Below are 26674 nucleotides of genomic sequence, written 5' to 3' on the forward strand. Positions count from 1 at the left end.
TTTGGTGTTTTGGTAAATATCATGAATTTTGTTTTATTAAGGTTCATATTCAAACCATAATGGATACTTGTTTCATACACTTTTTAGACCATTCGTTGCAGGTCCTGTATACTTTCTGCTAGCAGTACGGTATCATTTGCGTATCTACCGTTTACTACTACTCCAGCTGCTTAATTGTGTAATGCCTCCCTCATGATGACTTCCGAGTACATCTTAAACAATAGCGGGGAAAGTATACATCCCTGTCGTACACCACATTTGATGTTGCTGTTTTCCGTGTATTTATTGTCTATCTTGATGTTTGCTGATTGGTCGTAATATAGGTTTTCAATAATTCTGGCATCTGTGGTATCTATTTGCCTTTCTCTCAGAATTTTGATAAGTTGTTCATGACGGACTCTGTCAAATGCTTTCTCATAGTCCACAAAGCAGGCGTACACATCCTTGTTAACATCCAAACAGCGCTGAGTCAACACGTTTATACTAAATAATGCTTCTCTCATGCTAACTCCATTGCGGAAACCGAACTGTGTATCGCTGATGTCGTTTAGTTTTTAGAACAGCGTTTCGATATATGTTTTCCATGTCTTAAGCTTTGATGTCAGCCTCCATTACTATATTCCCATCATCATCCACCAGTATATTTGCGTCCTACAACTACAAGGTCGCAAATCGTAGTTCCATTCATTATTTTTAAGTAGCATTATTCAAAACGTAGAGAAGTTGTTCATACACAAGTGCCCCCCTATGGTAATCGCGAAACAATTTCTGATGCACGTGATCAACTTTGAGTGAAAAGCGATGGCGACAGCGCTGCCAGATTGTGATGGATTTATGAGATGAATCTTAACTTAAAATTGACAAACAATATACTTATTATATCATTTTTTAAAGAGTTTTAAATTATATTTTTAATTTAATAACTAATATTTTAGTAATTAATTAATTTATTTGTTTTATAGCTTATTTTACTTATTACATATTGGAAAAAACTAGTCCATTATAAAGATTATTCTAAGCGTTATTATAGGGTTATTTATTTATTTATTGATGTACAGGGTGGTCGAAATTGGTCTGTTTTAACAGGGTAAACCTATTTCCTGACTAGATAGAGCAAAACCGACGTAGATGTCATGGGCTCGATTTCTGAGACATGTTTAATGGCATAAACCGCCTGTTGAAATTTTCATTGCCTACTGAGATACGGGGTCTTTTTGATTTTTTTACCATTTTGAAAATTGCCCATAACTTTTTTATTTCGCGAAATAATAAAATTCTGTAAAGACGTTCTCAAGGCACTTTTTTAAGCACAATCCAGTGGCGTAGTGAGTTTTATTCTATGCTTGCTCGTTTTGTCAGAAATAATAAAAAATATAATTTTTAAATGGAAATCATAGTTGGCTATGAACTTAAAAAAATGTTGACGTTTAACCATTTCGAACGATATAAAGTTATTTGTATCTATTTCTAAGAATGAGAGAAATATTAGGTTTTTTATCTTTGTATCGAAGTGTGCCTTGATTTTGTGTTGACCTAGTTGTCTAATTATTTTTTATCGCAATTTAATATTCTATATTATTATTTATCTGCATAATTAGAGTTTTTTGAAAAGGTAAATTAACATTCTATATTAGTTTTAGTAATTACAATTGAAATCGATACAATAAACAAAGAACACAGCTAAAAAACGTATTTTTTAAGAGGCGAATATAGTTTTCTAAAAAAAAATCACCTAAGATGTTTAAACTGTTGAAAAGCACCTCCTTGGTGAATACGTAATAAACATCTTTTGCGCAGAGTTACAGCGATTTATTAGGCGAACTGGTGTAAGTCCAAAAGCTTGCCTAGTAGCCTTCGGCAATTCTTCTCTCGTCCCAATGGTTCTTCTCTTATAAATAAGGTTTTTTTAATTTTCCCCATAAAAAATTAGAAAGAAGTTAATTCACAGGACCTAGTAAGCCAAGATATGAGGTTCCTTGTTCCAATCCGATTCTCTCTAAATTCTCCATTTAATGGCGGGCGTTTTAATTGTAATTGGTAAAACTAATATAGAATGTTGATTTATGTTTTCAAAAGTCTTTAATTTTGCAGATAAATAATAATATAAAATATGAAATTGCTATAAAAAATGATTAGGCAACTAGGTCAACACAAAATTAAGGCCCGCTTCGATATAAAGAATAAAACCCTCATATTTCTCTCATTCTTAAAAATAGATACACATAACTTTATATCGTTGCAAAGGGTTAAACATCAGCATTTTTTTAAGTTCATAGCCAACGATGATTTTCATTTAAATAATTATATTTTTTATTATTTCTGACAAAAAGAGCAAGTATAGAAAAAGACTGACTACGCCACTGGATTGTGCTTAAAAAAGTGCCTTAAGAATGTCTTTACAGAATTTTATTATTCCGCGAATTAAAAAAGTTATGGGAAATTTTCAAAATGGTAAAAAAATCAAAAAAGCCCCGTATCTCAGTTGGCAGTGAAAATATGAACAGGCGATTTATGCCATTAAACGTGTCTCAGAAATCGAGCCCATGACATCTACGTCGGTTTTGCTCTATCTAGTCAGAAAATAGGTTTTCCCTGTTAAAACAGACTAATTTCGACCACCCTGTACATAGCGATAAATATAGAGAGCTGTACATCCCAAAGGATATCCCAAAGCATTCCGTACCAAATTCAAATTTTATTTTAGTACTGACAATGTTTCCAACAATTACAATAATATCCAAAATATATTATAAGCTTATGAGATTAATACATTCTATACCGGGTGCGTCTTAAAAGTGGTTCACCCAGGGGTTCACCGCTATAACTTTGTATATAGTATGAGACTTAAATTAGTATTGATTGACGTATTAAATTGTTGTATTAACTTCCTGTTTCACCGGGAGTGACTACAACTCTTAATTTTTAAATGGCACCTTCCCTATTTTTTTACTTTATTCGATATAAAATGACACTCTGAATCTGAACAGAATGACATATAATATTATGTCAACTTTTGCAATTTTCGCATATAGTTTATTTGAAATTGTAATATGCGGTTCATAACGACAATTTCACTCAAATTACCAAGTGTGTGGGACCAAATTATTCAAAAAAAAAAATGTTTTTTATCAAATACGCTGATGTGCCACCCTTGTTTCATTTGAAAAATTTGAGATATGTTAAAAAATACGATCAAATTTATTTTTTTTTCCAAGGCTCCTTAATTAAAGATTAGTGTTTTGGCTTGTTTTTAACACAGTCATGGTATTCTAAATTGAAATTTAAAATACGATTTTTTAAGCAAAATGTCAAAAGTTGACATATTATGATATGTCATTCTATTCAGAGTATCATTTTATATCGTAGAAAGTAAAAATATACCGAGGGTGCTATTTAAAAATCAAAAATTGTAGTTATTTCCGGTGAAACAATTGAATACGTCAGTCAATCCTAATTTATGTCATATACTAACATACAAAATCTCGATTTTTTTAGATGAGACGTAAGACGCACCCGGTATATAAAAACATAGGCAGCATGAGACAGGCAGCAAACAATAGTATGAGATAAAATATTGTACATCATTCGTTTCGAATGTTTCAAACTTCTCACATGCAAAAGTAGATTTAACGGACTCATGTAAATGTCTATATTAACGGCTGGAAAGGTTAGCCAATTCATTTTTGTTTCAGATCCTTATATCAGTATTAACAAAGCCACTGGTCAATTACTTATTAAACCCATCGATCGAGATGCAGATGACCTCATCACCTATCAGTTCCGCGTACGAGCTCAAAAAGTAGACGATCCCCCATACAACAATTCGATAACAGTCACGCTTTACTTAGAAGACTTGGACGATAACAGCCCTTTGGTCATGTCGCTGGTCAATAACACCAAAAACATCGTCGACTACACCAATAAAGATGATAAATCGTACCATATCTGGATCTACGAAAATTTTGCTGATACACTTGATGCTACTATAACGATAACCGATATTGATACGGTGAGTTACAACACTAATGTTGGCGCGTGTTTAAATACATTGAGAGTACACGAAACGCATCCACGCTGGAGCTGGAATTCGGGGGCTGGAACTTCACGGACTACATGTGCACAAGAACTAGCTTAGTGCATGTGGCTGGTGTGTCGCGGAAAACATAGGGAGTATAATGCTATCCATGTGTTCATGCAAGGTAGACGGACGAAGGGCCCTAGGGAGGGAATCCTTAAAAATTCTGTTTTATCGATTTATTTGACACATTTGAATTTGATTTCAAATTTTGTGGGTTTGTCAGTCTTTACTGAGCTTATTTTATTATTTTGTCCACGACCACTTAATAATAAATCAATATTCTACTTCCTAGCTGAAGGAATATGGTGCCCATATTTGTAATAGTGTGAAATATAACAGCTGATAACAATGAATTATCATAAATCACACTTTGCATTTACTTTACATTTGTTGCTATCTTTGAATAAGAAGACTAAGGAAGAAGCATTATGCTATCCATGTATTCATGCATGGTGGGCGGAAAAGGCACCATAAAAGCTCTCTAGGGTGGGGATCCTTGACAGTTCTGTTTGACGATTCATTTGACACATTTGAATTTGATTTGAAATTTTGTGGATTTGTCAGTCTTTATGGAGCTTATTTTATGTTATTTATTATTTATTCTACTACTGATAGTTGTATAAAGGTGGTAAATCTAGATGGAAATTGTGGCAGAACTTAAATTAACAGTGACACTATCGCGATTTATCGAAAAAGACTCTAAAATAGTTGGTTGTGTAGCGTGCGGTAGATCTCGGCAAAAATTGAGTGAAATAATGGAACAACTTTTCGCTAGTAAGTGACTATATAATATGCATACGTGTAGTAAACCGATCATTTGTGAAATTCACTTAAATTAACTAAATTATATATTTTTCTTGCATTTTAGCTTTTATTTATTACTTGTCTTATTGTTAATTTGACTTACCTGCTTTAGTAGCGTATCGGATGTTTGTGTTAATAAATACTTATTATAACTTATGTATTTTTATTAGAATTATATATTTTTATAACAATTTTAATAACTACCAACATTTATTCACAACGTAAAATAAAACAACAAATTATTGAGTCCACCCCACGTCTACCCTACATCATAGTTTTACATTTTTTAAATAAAATTAGAACGACACTGATAAACCGGAATTTAAGTCGGCCATATTTGAGGCCCATCGCGGTGTACCTAAGATTTTTGATATACTCCTTACTTAGTCTTCTTATTCAAAGGTTGCTATGCAAACGTGACACTCACAACATCCCGATACGAGGCGTGGATGATTTGAGGTTTTTCTCTCTTATCTTTTCTTTTTATTAATGTTGACGTTGTCAAATGTTGTCAAAAAACGTTGTCAAAAATTGTCAAATGTTAAGTAGGTAGCATAGACAAACAAATAAAAAGAGACTGGCAAATTAAATAGCAAAGAGAGGGACAACGTTCCCGTAGCGCAACTCAGAACGCAAAATTTCGTTCTATTTATGTTGATCTGCGCATTGCGTCTATTGAGCCCACTATCTCCTTCTAATATAACAAGAGAGAAAGAAGCAACCATATAAAACGCAATTTCTAAATAGAAATTATTAGAACAATCGCCTTTCGTTTTCGTCATCATGACAACCAAGATGACAACATCATGACAATTCGTCAATTCGTCATGTTTGTTAATTTTTCTTTTGGTGATTTACCTTTTTTTCTAATCTCTCCATTTTATTGACTTATGAATATGGATAGGGAACAAATTCCTTTGTTCCGTATAGGTATTTATATTTTGTTATTTATAATTTTCGGTTATATTATTTGTTATTTTATTTGCTGCAGGAGCCAGTATCATCTATTTTTTATATGTATTGGTGCCCCCTTTCTCTGATAGATATGTTAAAGACACCCGGTAAAATAAAAGTAAGTAGTTATATGTATCATCTTATTAAGAAAAAAGTAGAAGTAGTAGTGTCAAAAATATTTCGAACCTCTCTTAACATAAAAATTAATACAATTATTTTTTTTATTTTTTGGGTAGGTAGTTTATAGCTGGTTTATAGTAACCAGAAACTTTATTAATATACCTATTTTACTTTTGTTTTAGAATTAAACCTGGACTTGAAAATGGTTCAGGATCATGATTCTCGTAAAGTCTTCTTTGTTGGATATTCACTTTGTTATTGCAATTAGGCAGTTTTTTCGAAAATGAGATTTTTAATGCCCTTTAAAAAAATTGGCCGATTGTTTCCTGCAACAGTCAGTTCTTCTGCATTTAAAATTGGTAGGTGGGTGGAATAAACACTGTTATTTTTTGTTATTATATTATAAAACGTTTATTTATTTTTATGTATAAATAAATATGTCTATAAAACAGTATAATTTTTGCCTTTTTTATAATTTCCCTTATAATAGTAGTATTCTTTCGTTCTGAAAGAAACTGCAAATTTTCACTTAAACCGATTTATTCCTCACACCACGTTCCCTTTACGTAGTATAGAGAGTAATCTCAGTTTAAGTAATCTCAGTTTAAGTGAAAATCAATTATCAGTTTAAGTGAAAATTTTCAGTTTCAGAATGAAAGAATACTACTAATAAAAGATAATTTAAATTTTACGCCAGCCAGAATGTGCGATAATGTCTTAGGATACGTTTTATATCTATCTCTTTCTTTTTCATATAAAGCACATGTAATAAAGAAAGATCGCAATAAAGATCTACGTCCTGCCATGGTCCTGCTAATTGGTTTCAAAATTGTTATTCTGAGTTGCGCTACGGGAACGCGGTCCCATTCTTTACCATGAAATTTGTCAGTCTCTTTTTATTTGTTTGTCTATGGTAGGTAGTGATTATTAAGTGGCATATCAAGAACTCCTTTAAAATCAAAAAATGAATTATGAGAGTGATAATGAGCCCTGTACACCACCAGAAAGAGCAGAGGTGGCCAAATTCACAAGTCTTGGATTGCTACCACAAAAGTCTAAGGATCATTACATGTCTGCCTATAAAAACTTTCTAGACTGGAGGATTGCTAAAGACATAAATTCGTTTTCCGAATCCGTGTTATTAGTATATTTAGTTGCCATTGTAACGGAACAAAAATCAATCTACTTTTTGACTGAAGAATGTTGGTACATTTTCATGCAAATAACTTGAAATAATATCAATGGAATTCAAATACATATATAACTTTAAATAAAACACAAATTACCAACTTTAGTTACACAAAACAACAAAAAGTCAGATGCTGGTACTCCAATTGATCGTTCAACAACTGTACTCAAATAAAGTTGGTAGAAATATGTTTTATTGCAAAAAACGTAAAGCAGCATCAATAAAATTTAAATACATACATAAGGATAAATAAAACACAAATTACCAACTTACGATCTATCATTTTTCAACAAATTTATTTTACTAAAGGTGATAGAAAAAAGTATATTAATATACAGGTATGTCGTAAAACATATCTAATAATAAACTTCCCAAATATTTGAAAATAGAATAGTTCGAGATGACTGCGACTCTCGATGCATAGCAACTGATGATATTGACGTTTTTATTATCTTTTTTTTTTGGAAAGATGAATCCGCCACATAGGTATAGACATTTTTTATCTATTTTTATTAGAATTTTATATTTTTATAACAATTTTAATAACTATACCAACATTTATTCACAACGTAAAATAAAATAAAAAATATTGAGTCTACACCATGTCTACCCTACATCATAGTTTTACATTTTTTAAATAAAGTTAGAACGGCACTGATAAACCGGAATTTAAGTTGGCCATATTTGAGACCCATCGCGGTGGACCTAAGATTTTTGATATGCTCCTTTCTTAGTCTTCTTATTCAAAGTACCAAACCGTTCCGTATCAAACCGATGTTTTTCAGGAACCGCTCTTTACCGTAGTTTACCGGTCTGGTTCGCCTGGAATACAGCCTAAATCAAAGAAGAAACTAACAACAAAGTCAAAATTCTCTTAAATAAAAGAATATAGAAAGTTTTCTATAGAAAGTAATAGAAAGGAATAATCGAAATTTTTGTGTATAAATTACAACTTTACAACAAGCCTGTTTTGGAATGAGTAGTATTAACGAAATATTGATAAAATTTAATAGCGTTATATTCTCAAAAATTAAAAAACCGCCACTCTACAACACAGAATACAATTTTAGAAAAAAATTGTTTTTTCAAATTTTAAATTAGTAATCTATTTAGTTTTTTTTAATTATTTTTAGGGAAATAATGCTTTATTCGATGTTGCCTTAGAAGAATATCCGACTTCTGCAGCAGCTTACACTGACGCGTTTTTCATTGTGCCCACGGCCGGGTACAGAACAGCAGAGTTTCAAATCAGCGTCAAAAACGCCACATATTTAGACTACGAGAATAGTACTTGGGACAACTTTCAGTTTTATGTAAGTATCGTACAATAAAAAAAACTAATGCAAAAAAAACTGATATATATATATTATTAAATTGCAAAAAGATAAGGTCATCATCATCATCATTTTCAGCTTATTCGACCATTTTCAATTATGACTTCACTCTGTGGATGACATCTATTACCTGGGCCTTTTGTCGTAGCAAGTTTAACCTTCCTCCACCACTTTATTTTATGAGATAGAGCAAAATAATCTATAACAAAAAACAATTATAAATTTTCCAATAATTTGTAGCGTTTTTTAAACCACTACCACTGCGAACGGCAGCTTTTCATCGGAGAGCAGTCGTGGATAAGGTATTTCACTAGAGAGAAAATTAATCAGTAATAATTAACAAAAGATATATAGATATTGGGCGCCAGGCATGTACAGAGAAAGAAAACACAGTTGTATAATACTTAATACTAATGACTATATTTATTCATGATGAATTCTGATGGTAAATAGCATTGTACAATTTTAATAATTATTATAGTGGTTATTTGTTGAGTAAAACTATGTATGTAAATAATATTAAATATGTTCTATGAAAAGACTATGAAAATATACAATGCGTGTAACGTTATAGAAAATATAAGAAAAGTAGCATTACTTTATTTAAATTGTTAAATTTTATGCGGTGTTAAATCTGATGTGTTGCAACCTGTAGATTCTAGAATCTATGTCTCGTTATTCATCTGTTAATATAGCGCAATAATAATATCTATAGAAAGTAATACTATTACAAGGCGTAATATAATGAAACCTAAAATCTAAATCACATTGTAACTACTGCATCGACATAAATGTTCTTAATAATCTAACCACTAAATATAGTCTGTACGATATTATTTAAAATGTACGTTACTGTTTAAGACTGAAAATATTTTAAATGTTAAAAATGTAAAACTAGAACTTAAATATACACTTAGATGTTCTTTTATGTAACCTTGCTTCAAACAGTAGCAGCGTGAGGTGGTCTAGCATCTCTGTACTGTCTGTCGGCGATCCTGTTAGTCAAAACAACAAAAGGGGCCAGATTGAGGACACCATGAATCCTTACAGCCGTAGCTACTGACTAGGCTTAGAAATGGGAGTGAAGCAGCATGGGACTCAAGCTACATCCACGCTGTGGCACTTAGATGTAAGAAAAAATCGTTCTTACTGGGGACACTCGTCCACAGGACATCTGTACATAAGATAATGTCTGTACATAAGACACTACCCGTACCTTGGACCCTCGAACTACTTCCGAGGGCTCACTGAATAATAAAGAACCTGTCCTTCCTTCCATGTGACATTCTGGAGGACAAAAGAAAAGGGACGCCAACGTGCCAGCAAAATGCAATTACAAGTTAGGTTGGAGCATCCGCAACTCTACCCTGTAGCTTCGAAATAGCAGCTGATTCAGATTACACAGCAAGATTTAAATAATCACCATTTCTCAAAAACTGGGACTAATGGCGTCTGACAGGCCAAACGATCAAACCAAAAGTAAAGTTAAATCACAGAGAGTTGACAGAAGCGATGTTGACAGCGCGCGCCTCCACAGAGCGATAACAGGGTTGTGTCAAACGAAAACAGGGTTGTGGACTAGAGAACGTAAAAATTCGTCAAATAAATCATCAGGCGAACGATACGGAATCGGGTGACGATATGCCAGACATCATATATTATATATAAAAAAGACATGTAACGAACTAAAAGCGTTACAAATTACAACAGTAATATTTAAAATACGTCTACAACTGCATATTCTTTAGAAAACCCCTGGTTTCTGATTGGCCATCAAAAAAGCGATTGGCCATCCTAGGCCAATTCTGATTGACCATCCTAGCGGACGTTTTTCGAACTTGAAAATAATTTCCAGCGATTTTTTTTTGGCCGATTTACTTATTACATTTTTTCCCCAAAGCTATACGTTAAGTTGTCTCTGAGATACAGCCGGCGTCTATTCTTAGTTGGCCACCCGGTACACGGCATCACAATTATCGCAATCCACCCTATATTCACCAGATATAGTTGGAAGCATCAGTAATCAGTGTATCACATTATCTTATGGTCTTTTTACTGTCCAACAAACGTATCTCACTTCCAATTATTTTTCTTGCTCAATACTACAGTTGGGTGTTTCTAAAAGTTACACTTTCTTGGTATGTCATCCACTGGGAGTTGGAGGAGTGGAATGTTTCTTTTAAGGGTATTTCAAAGTTGAAGATTCTCCACGTACGTCTAAGTAGTTTCCGTCAATGACCATTCTAATCATTCATCGCATGGCCATATCTATCAATGTAAATGCATTGGTGTTAGCTCTAGAATAACCTCCATTGCTGCTGTTGGGCATGAGTTCTGTAATGCAGGTGCATGCCAGGCTCAGCATTAAAATTAAAGAAAATATTACAAAGTAAATCTATAACGTACGTACCTTATTCTCCAAAAATTAATGAGTAACTCTAGTTCACAATTTCAGGTACATTCCTCTGGAAGATATAACCTGTCATTAGAAGATCGTCTTTTAGTGGAAATCAGCCTCATTGATTACAATGACGAAACGCCGAAATTTGATAAAACCAGTTATGAAATTTCGGTAAACGAAACCATCAAAAAGGGAGAACAAATTATACAAGTTAAAGCCACCGATAGGGACGCAGAAGATAAAATACTCAAGTAAGTAGACATACAGTATATCCCCGGATTGTCTTAACAAGAGGAAAAACTTTTTTATTATTGACATTTTCAGAAAAATGCATTCTTTATAAAAAAAAATTGCTTGTTCTAAAATGATTACAAGGCTCAATACTAGGCCCTATTTTGTTTCTTCTTTTTATTAACGACATTGCTAACATAAACATCAGTGGCAAAATATGTCTTTTTGCGGACGACACTAGCTTCACTTGGAGCGACAAGGACGTCACGACACTTCATAGGATTATATTAAATGACTTAATCACTATTAAATATTGGTGCGACTCGAACCTCCTGAGTCTCTACATTTCTAAAACTAAAGCTATGTCGTATAAAAACTCGCTGCATCCTTTTGTACTTAACAACACTTCCATTGACGTAGTAAAATCTGTAAAATTCTTAGGGCTTGTTGTAGACAATTCTCTGAAATGGGACATACATATCGAAGCTTTGTCGAAAACATTGAGCTCTGCCTGTTTTGCATTAAGATCTGTTTCTAAGGAGCTTAAATTGTCAGTTGCTTGAACTGTTTATTATGTACTTCTTGAGTCGCACCTCAGGTATGCCCTTCCATTCTGGGGTACGTGTTGTGCGACTCAATTTGACCGCATTTTCAAGCTCCAGAAGAGAGCTGTTCGATATTCACTAGGACTAAACAGCAGAACTCATTGCCAGGACTTTTTTAAAAAATTAAAAATATTGACTCTTCCTTCCTTATTTATATGTTTTTATTTATTTAGTAGTATATATGTATTTATTTATTTATTTTATTTATTTCATTTTGATTAATGTCATATTCTTTGCTGTTGTTCAAAATAATATTTTCCGATATCTATCATCACCCTTTCCGTAACATTGAAGCAAATAAATTTTCTGCTTTTTTAACATTTTAAAACAACAAAAACTTTACGTTAACTAAAATTGTATAAATCTATCAAAGATGAAGTCGATATTATATTGTCGGGACCTAGCTAGGGGTATCGCTATACCAGGTTCTCTCTTTTAATCAAAACAACTATTAAGAACAAATACATTTATTTAGCATAGGATATACAATGGATAAAAATAACAGAACAATTTCAGGAAATGCCAAGACTTAATGGTATGCTCAAAGTAGTACTTACAGGTACGCTCCCGACCCTTGCTGGTGAAGGTGGTAGCTTGTGTTCCACTTGTGGAGGATGATCCCAAGCAAGTGTCAGCTGCCCCTCGTAGTTTCCTTTGGATTTGGTCCCTTGGAACTTTCAGCACACTTCTACAGAGCCCCGCATGTAGAAGTAAGGGGTAAATAAATAAAATGGGGTGCCCCCTGATTCCCCAAGGTTGAGGCCAGCAATGGCAAGTCCTCTTTCTAGCCACGCATCCCTTTGACCTGGTCCCGCCATCGTAGGATTTAGGTTTTTGGTGAGGTTGTCTCCTCTTCGGCCAGGCGGTTAAGCCAAGCCCTCCACACCCTCTATCCGCGAGACATGACCACAGTCAGTAGAGGGTGCCTGGTATGACGGACAAGGGTAGCCCCGTCCGGCATCGTTATATGTCTTGGTGCAATTCCCTGACCACGACACTACAGCCAGGAACAAGACGATGAGTGAGATGCTTGTTAGACCAAGCCAAGCGCTAGGGGGATTCCTCCAGCACCTGACCAGGAGCTTCCCCACCACTGTGACTGTCAACTGTAACTGACCATTGGACTGACTAACTGCCACTAACTGACCGATTAACACCTTGACTACTGCAGCATACTCTTTTATATTTGTCCGCTCGTCCCAATCATCGGCGGGTGCGTCATAAAAAGTTTTCTTTGTATATTTCCATCAGCGATGTTTAGTACGAGCTTGCCTTGAAACATCACGCTACATCGACCTGATTTTAGTTGTTTTAATTAACAATGTTTACTATATATAAGAACATGTCTACGTCGACGTACACGTGAACGATTCCCTTGTGTCTACATCAAATTGGTTTACTAGAATTATATTTTACATGATTTTTCCCAATTTTATATAAACCCAAGTTAGCCTATATTTAAGTGTTGACAATATTACCATAGAAACGCGTTTTTATTCTTAGGACTAAGAAAAAATTCGAAAACGGTATGGAAATTTGGAAACGTATAAACGGGATTAACCATTTTAGAACAAGCAAAACTTTTTTATGAAAAATGTATTTTTCTCAAAATGTCAATAATAAAAAAGTTTTCTCCCTCCTGTAAAGCCAATCCGGGGACATACTGTAGGAAATTTGGTAAGCATTGTATTTTTTATTTATTTAAAGGAACATTAGTTTGTTTGCTATTCAGACTTTGACCATTGATTTGACCGATTTTTCTAAAAATTTTAGACATGTGTTTGTCGGGGCCGAATCAATAACCAGCAAAATGGACATAGACTCAGCCGAAGGGATAATAACTGTGGCAGTTGATGATGCTTTCGATTATGACAAGATAAATCCTGTCATTTTTCAAGTACAAGCAATCGATAAGGCCGACCCTCCCCATACCGCTACAGTCCCCGTAACTGTCAAACTACTTGATGTGAACAACAAAGCGCCAACATATACATCAGTAAATATACTCTATGTTCATAACAGTTCGACTTTACTATAGAGGATGTCCCATCTTTGTGTGTTTAATGGGGTTTCTCGTTTATGACTAGACATGCAGAGATGCGGTTTGGTCACTGTGCTACTTTTTTATGGAACTAAAGATGCTACACACAGATTTGTCCGAGCCCCTTTGTTGTCTGAAATACAGGGCGAATTTGAAAATACACACACCGGAAAAGTCTAGGGATATTACAATATTATCCAGCCATCGTCAGTAATTTTATTATTGGCATTTCTGATATAATAAAATTAAAATAAACAAATAGTTTACAGGACGTATTGGAAATAAAAATGCGAAATTTACCGAATTTTTCAAATTTACCTTGATTTTTATTGAACTCAAAAAAATACACACATTTTTTTTTATTCTAAACTGTGAATTAAAAAAAAAGATAAACCTATTTTTACTTAATAAAGGGTATGGCCATCGTCTCTCCATACTCCTGATCAGGTTGTCGATCTCTTCTTGAGGTACAGCCTGCCACGCTGCATTCACGGCCCGAACCAGATCCCTACGAGTTTCGCGAGGCATGTCCATTCTCAAAATCCTTCTTTGGACCGCGTCCCATACGTGCTCGATGGGGTTGAGGTCAGGAGATTGTGCCGGCCAGGGTAAGATGTTAAATTGATGAGCATTGATAAACTCACTTACCACTGAGGCCGTGCATTTTCATGCATAAGAATGAAGTTTCTCCCAAAATCATTGGCATATGGTAACACGACAGGCTCAAGAATTAAATCACGATATGTGATTCCTGTTAGAAACCTTTCAAGAAAAACGAGATCGGTTTTTTGGCGTAACTGGACTCCTCCCCAGACCATAACTGTTCCACCTTGATAAGGGTGCACTTCCTGCACATGATCCAACCGAATAAGATTTCCCGGTTCTCTCCATACCCTAAGCCTCCTCGAATCCGGATGAATTCCAAAGCTTGATCCGTGAAGAGAACATTGGCCCATTGTTCATTCGACCACTGAACATGATCTTGAGCCCACAAATATCGTACCTCTCGATTTCCTCTCGTTAAGGGTTGAGCTCTCCAGGGGCGTCTGCTTCTTAAGTTGACCTCTTTTAATCTATTGCGAACAGTGTCAGAACAACGGTTACATTATGTGTTTCCTGGAGAATTAAACTAAGCTCTGGTGCTGTAAGAGTCAGTCGGCGTCGAGCATTTAATTGTAAAAAATAATCTTGCTGAGGGGTAGTAATGCGATGTCGCCCTGTGTGCCTTTCAGCAACATCACTACTTTCACGGTAGCGTGCACTTAATCGCGATATTACACTTTGCGTTGTATTTAATGCTCTAGCTACGTCGATTTGGCGCATTCCAGCTTCGAGCATACCCATGGCCCTTAGCATTTCGTCTCTGTTAAGATGTCTACGCTCCATAATGTCGTTTGATACTAAACAGAGTTATATGAATGAATTCTGGGCAGTTATCATAAAAACATAGCCAGTACAGGTTAAATTCGAACAATTGATGCTAGGTGCTTTTTATACATTTGACAAAAAATGCACAAACACTTCTGCAAATATCCCAAATTTAGAAGTAACTAGTGTGACTACTTCGTTTCAATCGAAGTAGAAAGAATCAGCCTACAAATATGCGGTTGTTTATTCAAAACATTTATTTTTAACTTTAATAAAATGATATCCCTAGATTTTTCCGGTGTGTGTATTACATGTTTCGACTAGCGTGGAATAGCCATTAACCAAAATTTGACGTCGAATAAATTATTCGATTTTGATTACCTATTTTAACCCGATCGCCCATGTTAAAAAGTTAAATAATGTATTTTTCGTTAACCTTGTTTGTAAATATACAGGGTGTTCCAATTAAGAAAACATAACTTAAGTTCGTAGCTTCAAAAATATTATTCTTGTATATTAACAGACTACGCACGCTGTATTCTACAATAAACAGTTTTCACATTCTCGATACACTATCACAATACCTGAACTCTCTGTAACTCAGAAACAAATAAGACTACGAACATTGTGTTTATTCTCGTGTTTATTGCATCTTCCGTTTGACAAAAAAGTGGCACAGGTTTGTGCTTCTATCTTCACTAATAACGGAGATACCGTATGATTTCAACCAAAATGGGACACCCTGTACATACTAGTGGACTAAAATGTGATTATTCTCAGTGAGGACTAAAAACGTTATTTTTATGATGCAGGACATAATGATAGAAGTTAATGAGAAGAGAATTATCGGGACCAAACTAAATACATCAATAACAGCGTCTGATATAGACACGACTAATAATCTTACTGCTGTTATAGACTGGGATAACTCATACGTGACAAAAAACTCCATCAAGAAAGATGGTAGTGATCCAGATATTTATAATGCTATGCGGTGAGTTGCTTATTTTTCTTCAATTTATTTGCATTGTTGTGGTTATTGATACCATATTTCCACAAATGTACTAGGCTTATTTCTGTTTGGTATTTTAGTTCAGTCATTGGGGATTTTTGCTTGGAAAAATGTCCGGAAGTTTTGCAACTTTGCAGATTTATAGGTTTTGAGGTCCCTAACTAAAATCCATAAAATGCACATTACCAGACTTGCCGCCGGCGCCGCCATCTTGCCAAGATGGCGCCCAAAATCGGTATTTTGTGAATATCTCGAAAACTATGTGTTTTTCGCGAAATTTTGTAGAGAGCAAAATTAAAGAGGATAAAATTTTATATAAAAAGGTTTTACGAAAATTTTCGCTAAAGTCAACCGTTTAGGCACAAAATATGTATAGTCGATTTTCCGAAATCAAATGTCGATTAGGGTTCACTAAAACTAGTTTTAGTTTAGTTTCTTCAATTTTGTCATAAAACAGTGTCGTATCATTAATTCGCTCATTAATTTATGAATAATTAATTGTCGTGCTGGACAGCATTCATTGCGAACTTACCACCAGGTTCAGCATTGGTCTTGTTGTACCAAAGATGCCGAAGAATGGTGTTGGAAAAAAACAAAAACAAGCATTACTCCAGTCACAACGTTGAAAGATCCAGCTCCAAAGTCCCTTATGGCATTTTTATCCTGTAAATGCAAAACCAACAACTATGGTAAAGCCTGCTGTTGCAGAAAAGCAGAATTAAAATGTTCAATGATTTGTGCATACTGCAATGGGAAATCCTGTGACAACGTCACTGAAGTGTCACTCGACGAATCCGATGAAGAGGAGTTGGACTTGCCTGTAGATATCCCTCTGGCGGCTGAAGATGAAGAGATGGACGTATTGAGAGACCACCCTGATGAGCCCAGCACAGCAGACACGATCGACTTTGACATCAATGAGCCAGATCCGTCAGGCTCGTAAGTTAAAGTTTTTAATTTATCTAGTGGAATAGGCTTCCGGGGAGACCACGTTAAAATAAACGCGCCATATACTTTACCTCTTGGGTGGTGTGGAAACAAGTAGAAAAAAACATATTTTCAATAATTGAAATTAATTATTCATAAATTAATGAGCGAATTAATGATACGCCACTGTTTTATGACAAAATTGAAGAAACTAAACTACAACTAGTTTTAGTGAACCCTAATCGACATTTGATTTCGGAAAATCGATTATACATAATATATCATATTTTACGCAAAATTGTAAAATTTCCTGGAAATTTTATGCCTAAACGGTTGACTTTAGTGAAAATTTTTTTTTGTAAAAAAAATTTCATTGTAATACGTAAACACAAAACAAAAATCAAAAACTTAACATTAATTTTCAAAAAAAATCATATATGTCATAGTAATACGTAAACACAAAAGAAAAACCAAAAACTTAACAATAATTTTGAAAACAAGTAAAAACAATAATATAGGTACTAACAGCCTTCTCGGTCGCAAATGTTTTTGTTTTTCACCCAGTCATTTAGGCATAGCAAACATCGTGCAGATTCATTATGAAGGCGATTTCTGTGTTTTCTAATGGTTAACGCAGCACGAAAGAATAACTTTTCCGCCGGAACTGAGGTAGCTGGTATACTCAAGAGATCTCGTGCCATTAAACTTAAAATGGGAACCTCAGAACTATGAGTTCTCCACCATTGTAATATATCTGTTTCTTTATTACACCGGGGAATTGAATAGTATTTTTGAAGCTCCTGCATCCATTCTCCTTCGGCAGGGGTAGGATTTACTGCGTACAAGGCATCAAAATCAGTTGTGACAAAGTCCGACTTTTCAGGTCCAGGATTTTCTCGTCCTTGTTGCGCCACCGCTGTTTCCGTCGAACGTTGTCCCTCTAATTGATGAAAATACACTTTACAAATATCTTGAAATTTCTGAATCGAATTATCTTTTAATTCTTGGACCTATTTTGTCATATCAAATCTTTCTAACTTAGGAGGTGGATCGAGAATTAAAACTGCAGCATAAATCCAGTTCGTTTTACGATAATGCTTTAGTATTTTGTCTCTCGCAGCCTGAAAACCAACAATAAGCTGCCCTTCGACAGGGTTTCGATTTGTTTTTCTATCCCATTCAAATATTTTGCTCTCAAGATTATCTATTAGTATACTGATACATACAACCACCATAGGTAAGGTGACGTACTTCTCTTCTCCGAGTTTTTTGAAAAGTATTTAAAAGTTGATTAATAATTTGTGCACTTCTTCTAGCAGTATCCATTCTTCATCTCTAAGAGCATATGGTTTTAAATCAACAACATTTTGACATAATACACCAGAAATAAGTTTAGTATTGGCAGAATCCAAAGAAAAATGTGCTGCGCTCTCTGAAGAATTGGTACAGTATCAGAACAATTTAAGTGATGTAGAGAGTACATTAAGGCAAGAAAAAGAAAATCTTACAGTTGATCTAAGTACTAAAAATTCTGAGTTAATAAATATCAAAGAAGAGCTTTCAAAATTAATGCAAGATTTAGAAAAGAAGAACGCAGAATTCAACGGTATTGTTGAGGAAAATAAATCTACTAAAGCTGAGCTAGATAGTCGTTTAGTTGAATTAGAAAAAGTTAAAGAAGAATTGTCGCAAGTAACGAAAAAGTTTGAGCTAAAATTAAGCGACGAAGGAAGTTTAAAACAAATTCACGAAACTTCACAAAGAGAAATTGAATTAAAAGACGTAGAGTTACATAAACTTCAAACCAAGCTCACTGAAGTCGTGAAAGATCTAGAAATACAGTTGAAAAAAGCTCAGAATGCTTTGGCTCAGAAAACTGAGGAGGTTCATTTGAAACAGGATGAGATCGTTTGTATCACAGAAAATCAGAAGAAATTTATAAGTGAGCTGATGGAAGATCATAAAAGCAAGCTGTCTGAACAGAAGAAACAAGTTCAGAGTTTGGAAACTCAAATTACTGGCAAATCTAATGAATTTGATAGATATGTCGAAGAGTTGAAAAGAATGGAGGAGGATTTGAAAAAGAAAAACGATGAAGTTGGTAAACCAGGAATTAGAAGCTTCTAAAAAAGCTGTTGATGAGTCTAATAAAGTTGTTTCTGAATCTAAAAAGAAAATTGAAGGCTTGGAGAAAGAAAGTAAGGAGTTTAAATCAAAAGTCGAGGAACTGCAGAAAGAACTGTACAAAATAAATTCAGAAAAAGTCCATGTCTGCCTTTAAGAGCTACTTGCAACATATCAAGTGTTCATCTGCGAGACTCTCGTACGAGACACAAGAAGTCTCGTACGAGACTCGAGACTAGACCAATAAAAGTCTCGTCTCGTATTGTCCGAGTATCGTCTCGAGTCTTGTCTCGAAAACGAGACGAGACCCTACGAGACTCTCGAAAACGAGATTCTCGTGGGAATCACTAAATCTTTGCCCACCTCTAGTGTATAGTATCTAATTAATAAATAATTTAAACACAAAAAATTTGTACTAAAGTCTCAATATGTTTGATAAAAACGTGGACTGCTCAAAAATACACGTCGCGTCACTTTTCGTCTCACACTTGTGTGTCACTGCCTTGAATTTTTACTCCCAGCAGCGCCCGTAAAGAAGTTTCACTCCCAAAAAGAACCGTATCCAAGAATAAGAAATATTAGTTTTCTTAAAACGATATTTTTGTGTAGGTTTTTAAATTTGACGTATCACCATAAAGAAGATAGCACGATCAACGGCACTATTGAAATTGAGTTGTACGTTAATGATGTTAACGAAAACCAGACTGCCCCGTTATACAAAACGTTCGACACTCTCTATTTGAATATTACTATAACTGATTGGAATACCCTGCTTCCCGACTTCGTAGACAAAATGAACACTACAGGTAAGATTGATTATTTTTTAGTTTCACCCAGACAGCTGAATGTTACATATAGTAAGATAAACACATATTACATATGGTAAAGATACACATACTCGCATGTCTAAAATTATTGCATATGCATACTTTTTAGTTTACGATCATTCGCAATGTTTAACAAACACAATTAAGATTAATAGAATATCCTAGCAATAGCTTGCGTTAGTCGGTTGTATCCATAGGAGAAAGCCTAATATTTAGCTTAGAAAACAATCAACTTTTGATCTCTAACCACAATTTCTTTTAACGGAAGATAATCAAACGCCAAAATGACATTTCCCGCAAATTTTGAAGTATAATTAGTGGAAAAGTCAAAAGTTTGATAACTTTTTCTACTAATTGGAAATGTGTTCCACTCATTTTGACGTTCTGAAAGCTTACATTGAAATTAAAGGAACAAACTTCTACTATAATTGAAACCACTAATTTATTCCACTAATTGCAAGGTTATGAATGAACATTAAGCATTCCGAACTTCAAAATTAGTGGTAGGAATTTTCAATTAGTGTAAAAAGTTAACAAACTATTAACTTTTCCACTTATTATACTTCAACATTTGCGAGGAATACAGTTTTGGCCTTTGATTGTCATCTATCAAGAGAAAATTTAGTTATAAATCAAAAGTTTATTGTTTTATAAGCTAAATATTAGGCTTTCTCTATGGATACAACTGACTAATGCAAGCTGTTGCTAAAATACTCTATTAATTTTAAATGTGTTTTTTAGACTTTGTGAATGATCGTAAACTAAAATGTATAAAGTGTAATTGAAACCACTAATTGCGAGTTTCTGAATGAAGCTGAAAGTTTAAAAATTTAAATTAAATTCAAAGTGTAAAAACAAAGAACAAAAAGAAATTTTGAAATTAATAGTCTGTATTTCCTCCTCGAGCATTAATGCACTCTCTTAAACGGTTTGACATGCTACTTACTCATACATAAAGGAAACAAGTTTAGATTCACTGATAAAAAAGATAGACTTGAACTAAAGTCGTCATCGTTCTTGAAAAAACAATTTAGTGGCAAGAGAATTTATTTTAGCGTAAAAGAAAATATTTTGCCTGAAGAAAAACTCTCTTAACTCAAGAAAACTGGTTCTCTTGAAAAATTCGAAAATTTCTCTTGAATCTATTTTCATTCAACCAAGTGCAAATTACTTTGTTTTAAGATAATAAGAAAAATAAGCTAGGAAGTACTTCATTCAAGAAATATGGCCATTTTTCCAATAGCTAAATACTCTTTTGATGAAAAATAATAACGACACGCAAAGACGATGACGAAGGACGGTATATACAATCAGTCAGCAGTCCGATCAGTCGTACGTCGCATTTCATAGGTCGCACATCATAGTACGCACGGGTTTTGTTGCTTGGCATTTTCCACTTGGAATTTTGCATAATTTGCTTTTTAAACGCATATCGCATAACAAATTAGTGATCGTTACTGACATGCATTTGTCATTTTTTATGGACAAATTTTAGGATATATGGATTCTTTAAAGGAGTTTCTGAAAAAATGGAAATTAGAGCATTTACTTGCTATATTTGAAGGTAAGAGACATTTACCTAATGCACCTGTTTAGATAATGCATTCGTGACTATAGGTAGAATAAGAATATAGGTATCGATTTTTTATGCAAATAATTACAAAAATTTTAGAATTTCAAGTCGTCGTATTGAAGAATTCAAAATGTGACCAAAGCTAATAATTTTAATAATTTATTTGCTTTACTTTGATTAATCGTGATGTAACATTTTTTTGTAATTTGTAGAGTGATGAACCACCCCAAAAAATACAAAGGAGTGAAGAAGCAGAAATAACTACTATCGAGGAAAATAATATCATTTTACTTACTACAGACCAGGAAAACCTAAATTTATCAGAAAATAATATACCTCGTAATATGCCAGTATATGCCTGTATATGATGTATAGACTTCTCTTAGATCAAAATAAATTTTAATTGAGTCAATAGTATTCGCTATTGGTTTAAGAAAAGTGTCTCTTTAATCAAGAAATGTTCCTTTTCAATCAAGAATTTTTGCATGAATCAAAGAGACTATTGTTCTTGTAGCAAGAACTTCTTTGCATATTCATTATGGGTCAAGAGTGAAATACTTTGGACAGATAGATTCTTCTATTCTCTAAAGTAATTTTTTTAAACTTATGAAAAGATAGTTAATGCTTTGAGCAAAGAAACGTCGTCCTTAGCCCTATTGAAAAGCGCCAATCTTTTGGGTCAAAGTCATATTCATTTCGACTGAGATCCTTTTTTTCAGTGTTGGAATGCCGGGTTTGCCGCCAAAACTAATAATTGTTTTTGAGCGCATACGTTGTAGGGCGCTGCTATAGCGGTTGCTGAGAACAAGTGTACGCTCTTTGATTTGAAATAAAAGCATACATTGCAAACTAGGCGCGCCCACACCAGGAATTCATAAATTCTAATAAAATATAAATAAACATTGCTTATCTTACTTTATTTCTTGTTAAAGTTTGTGCAAAACATGTAAACAATACTTACAATCGATATGCAATAATTTTGGAGATATTATGTGTATGTCAATTATAAAGAACTATCAATGATCTTTTTTGTATGTTGTAGCTCTTATTGCCATAAGTATTATCGATATACGGGATAATCCTCCAGCATTCACCGAAGAAACACTGGCACTAAACAGAACAATTCAAGAAGAGCAAAAACCAGGAGTTTTAGTTGGTTATATCGAAGCCAAAGACCCTGATGAAGGTGACGTTGTCACCTATTCATGCGTGTAAGAAAATATCAATTATATCAATATTAGTCTATGAATAAGAAGACTAAGGAAGGAGCATATCAAAAATCTTAGGTCCACCGCGATGGGCCTCAAATATGGCCGACTTAAATTCCGGTTTATCAGTGCCGTTCTAATTTTATTTAAAAAATGTAAAACTATGATGTAGGGTAGACGTGTGGTAGACTCTATAATTGTTTTATTTATTTTACGTTATGAAATAAATATTGGTAGTTATTAAAATTGTTATAAAAATATAAAATTCTTATAAAAATAGATAAGTTATAATAATTATTTATAACCATAAACATCCGATACGCTACTGAAGCAGGTAAGTCAAATTGACGTATCTAAATTCTTTGACATCTAATCTTTGACAAGTAGTAAATAAAAGCAAAAATGCAAGAAAAAATATATAATTAGTTAATTTAAGTGAATTTCATAAATGATCGGTTTATTACACGTATGCATATTATACAGGGTGTCCCAGAAGTAAGTGCAAATATTTTAAGGGGTGGTAGATCTCGATAAAAGAAACATATTTTCTCTTTATGGTTTTTCAAATGAGTCCAAAATAACGGAGTTCTTTTACTTTGAAAATTTACAAAAAAAAAATATTTTTTGCTAAAATTTTGAGAACCACTCGATCTTTTCTGGATTTTCTTTCTTGTAAATTTAATCTAATACCTATGTTGCCATATTATCAAGAATTTATGTGTTTTAACTAAAAACTAAAAAAAAATCCAAAAAAATTTTCAAAAAATTTCGAATTTTCAAATTTTTTTTTCGCGAAAAAAACTTCATAGACGTGTTTCTCAGGTTGAATTATACTACCAGTTAAAATATTTGCACTTATTTCTGGGACACCCTGTATAGTCACTTACTAGCGAAAAGTTGTTCCATTATTTCACTCGATTTGTGCCGAGATCTACCACACGCTACACAACCAACTATTTTAGAGTGTTTTTCGATAAATCGCGATAGTGTCACTGTTATTTTAAGTTCTGCCACAATTTCCATCCAGATTTACTACCTGTATACAAATATCAGTAGTAGAATAAATAATAAATAACATAAAATAAGCTCCGTAAAGACTGACAAATCCACAAAATTTCAAATCAAATTCAAATGTGTCAAATGAATCGTCAAACAGAACTGTCAAGGATCCCCACCCTAGAGTCCTTTTTCCGCCCACCATGCATGAATACATGAATAGCATTATGCTCCTTCCTTAGTCTTCTTATTCAAAGATATTAGTGCAACAAATACAGGGTGATGTATGGCCATAGCACGTTAGACGTTTATGGAGAACCGGTAATAGTATTCTTTGAACAAAGGCACCTGCTCCATCTGTTTAAATTATTTTCAGCATTAGTATTTAATTAATAAATAATAATTAACCCATAAAAATATATTATTATATTTTTTTATAGGTTAAATATGAGACACTCTTTTCTGCATACTGACTTTTTTTGGAATACTTGTGATATATTTTTACTTTTGCAATAGTTTCGTTGCCACCAAATTCCTTTTACAGAAGCAATACTTTTCTGTTTAAATGGTTGTAAATAATAACAAATCTAAGAATTTTGAACCTACTTGTTTATAATCAAATAACTATATAACACCGTTTTTATTTAAACAAGGAATTATCTCCAATTTTTGGAACTTTTTCATTTATCTTTTATAATTGGCTAATACTAGGTACATATTCTAATATCCAATTACCAATATTTCAGAGTACTGAATGAGACATACAATTGGTTTGATACATCCACAACTGGAAGTATTACCGTTAAAACTGGAGCTACTATTGACTGTGACTCATATAATATTTCTTACGTAGATATCAACTGTACTGCTACTGATGGAACGCATTATGTGTATCAAAATGTAAGCATATTTTATGTACCAATACATGACTTGAAACTCAAAATAGGAATATTTATATTTCATAAAAAGGGGCCACTAGATTCAGAATCCACTGACAAAAAAATGATCGAAAAAAAAGAGCGGAAAAGGCTTGGAATGAAGGTCGTTGTCATTATGTATGCAAAATTACACGGGGAATGTCATAGATGATATACGATAGATCGTCATTTCCAAGCAAATTAGACGTCAAATTTTTTATCATACGGTGGTACATACAGCGGTAATATAATGTAATTTTTCAAATATCATGAAAGGTCATTTTTGGTATTCTTCTAAAACTCTAATAATAGCATACTTAATGTAATTGTACCGGATGATTTCAGTGGCGTAGCTTAGGGTTCCCAACTTGAGCATCGGCGATTCCGGGACAATTATTTTTAAGCTTTTAAATAATTGAAGCAAGACATTAAATATTAGAAAATAAAATATATTATGTGTGTAGTACACATTTTTTTAGTTTCCAGGTCCCGGCCAAGGCAAAACTTTCGCCGGGACAAACTTTCTGATTCCTGGTTAATCCCGGCCAAACCGGGACGGTTGGGAACCCTAGCGTAGCTAGACACGTGGGTGCAAGATATTTTTCGGAGCCCCTGAGTAAAAAAACTAAACATAAATAACAAGGTGAGTTTTCTACGGTGTTCTCTATATGGGTCAAGAACGGGGAAAGAATTGCAGTTTTGTAAGAACAAATTTACTAGATATTTCGAAAAAAAACGAATTACGGCTATTTTAAAAATGCCCCCTAATTCCATTTTAATCTATTTTAACCAAAAAGTTTTCAAATAAAAATTATAGATTATCACACCCTTAATGAGGTTGTGTTCTCAGTTTTTTTCTAAAGCCTGTCATTTTTGACATTTCGAAAAAATTACTGAGTACTAATTTTTATCTTTTTAAACAATTTTAATTTCACTTAGTTAGCCATGGAAACAAGTACTTATAATCGTCGTTGCTGGCAGGGATGTCAAATTGTTACATATTCAAACAAAAATATTCTATCGAGATGCAACTAAATTGTAATTACAAATTTTTCAAATGAAGAAATGCGGGTAGGATTATTAGTTCAACTTTTCTTGGCCATACATTTTCGAAGATACGTTGACCGGTGAACTTACGCCTTTTACAGAACGGTTTTCAAGATATGCTAGAAAAGTTAAAGTTAAAGACTCGCACATCTATAGAGCGGTTCTAACATAACTTTCATTACGACAGATAACGAAGGAAATGTTAAAAATTATTTATATCATAATTACGCAAATTCAAGGAAGACAGAATGCAAAAATAGGAAGAGGTCGACCAATTGCATGGGCCGCTTCGATCACCTAACCTATCCTATATATTTTTTTATTTAGGTATGGTTAACAACGAGGTTTATAAGAGAAGTTATGAATCAAGAGAGGCACTCGAAGAGACGGTTCGGGGGAAGATAAGGTCGACCGGCCGTTCTGTGAGAAAAGCTTGCATTCAGTTTTTTTTTCAGTAAAGGGTGCATTTTATGTACTCAAAACAGTGGCGGATATTTTTGAACATTTGCTAAAATAACTTAAACTATATGTAAAACTATTAGTTTTTTAAGTCCTTTTATAAGGTATAAATCATAACAGAATAAGAATACCAGACCAAACTAAGTAAAATTAGTCAAAAAAGATAAGAATTATAATTATAATATTAACTCTAATAACAACTCTAACTAATATTAACTATAATAATAACTCTAAATAATTTTTCAAAAAAAAAACATTTTATAGCTTATATCTCTTGAATGGTTTAAAAATTACGCTTTGAATGAAGGCATGGCCAACCACGGTTTCTATGTTAAAAAAAAACATATGTTTGTGTCATATGTCAAAAATTACAGGTTTTAGAAAAAACGCAGAACACAATTTCATTAATGATGTGATTATCTACAACTTTTATCTGAAAACTTTTTGTCTAAAATAGAT

At 33.6% G+C, this 26674-nt stretch overlaps 1 protein-coding gene across 2 annotated transcripts in view; it reads left to right on the plus strand.

The window, feature by feature from the left end:
• LOC115878456 (protocadherin Fat 4-like) overlaps nucleotides 1–26674 on the plus strand; it is a 77793-nt gene that overhangs the window by 19723 nt on the left and 31396 nt on the right. For both annotated transcript variants that reach the window (XM_030894972.1, XM_030894971.1), the window contains exons 8-15: nucleotides 3693–4009; nucleotides 8279–8458; nucleotides 10935–11131; nucleotides 13490–13712; nucleotides 15938–16119; nucleotides 19798–19994; nucleotides 22631–22799; nucleotides 24539–24692. In XM_030894972.1, the coding sequence (XP_030750832.1) occupies nucleotides 3693–4009; nucleotides 8279–8458; nucleotides 10935–11131; nucleotides 13490–13712; nucleotides 15938–16119; nucleotides 19798–19994; nucleotides 22631–22799; nucleotides 24539–24692 (1619 nt within the window). The remainder of the gene's footprint in view (nucleotides 1–3692; nucleotides 4010–8278; nucleotides 8459–10934; nucleotides 11132–13489; nucleotides 13713–15937; nucleotides 16120–19797; nucleotides 19995–22630; nucleotides 22800–24538; nucleotides 24693–26674) is intronic.

Source organism: Sitophilus oryzae, unplaced genomic scaffold (genome assembly GCF_002938485.1).
Source record: "Sitophilus oryzae breed Bouriz unplaced genomic scaffold, Soryzae_2.0 scaffold_1512_pilon_pilon, whole genome shotgun sequence".
NCBI classification, from domain to species: domain Eukaryota; kingdom Metazoa; phylum Arthropoda; class Insecta; order Coleoptera; family Curculionidae; genus Sitophilus; species Sitophilus oryzae.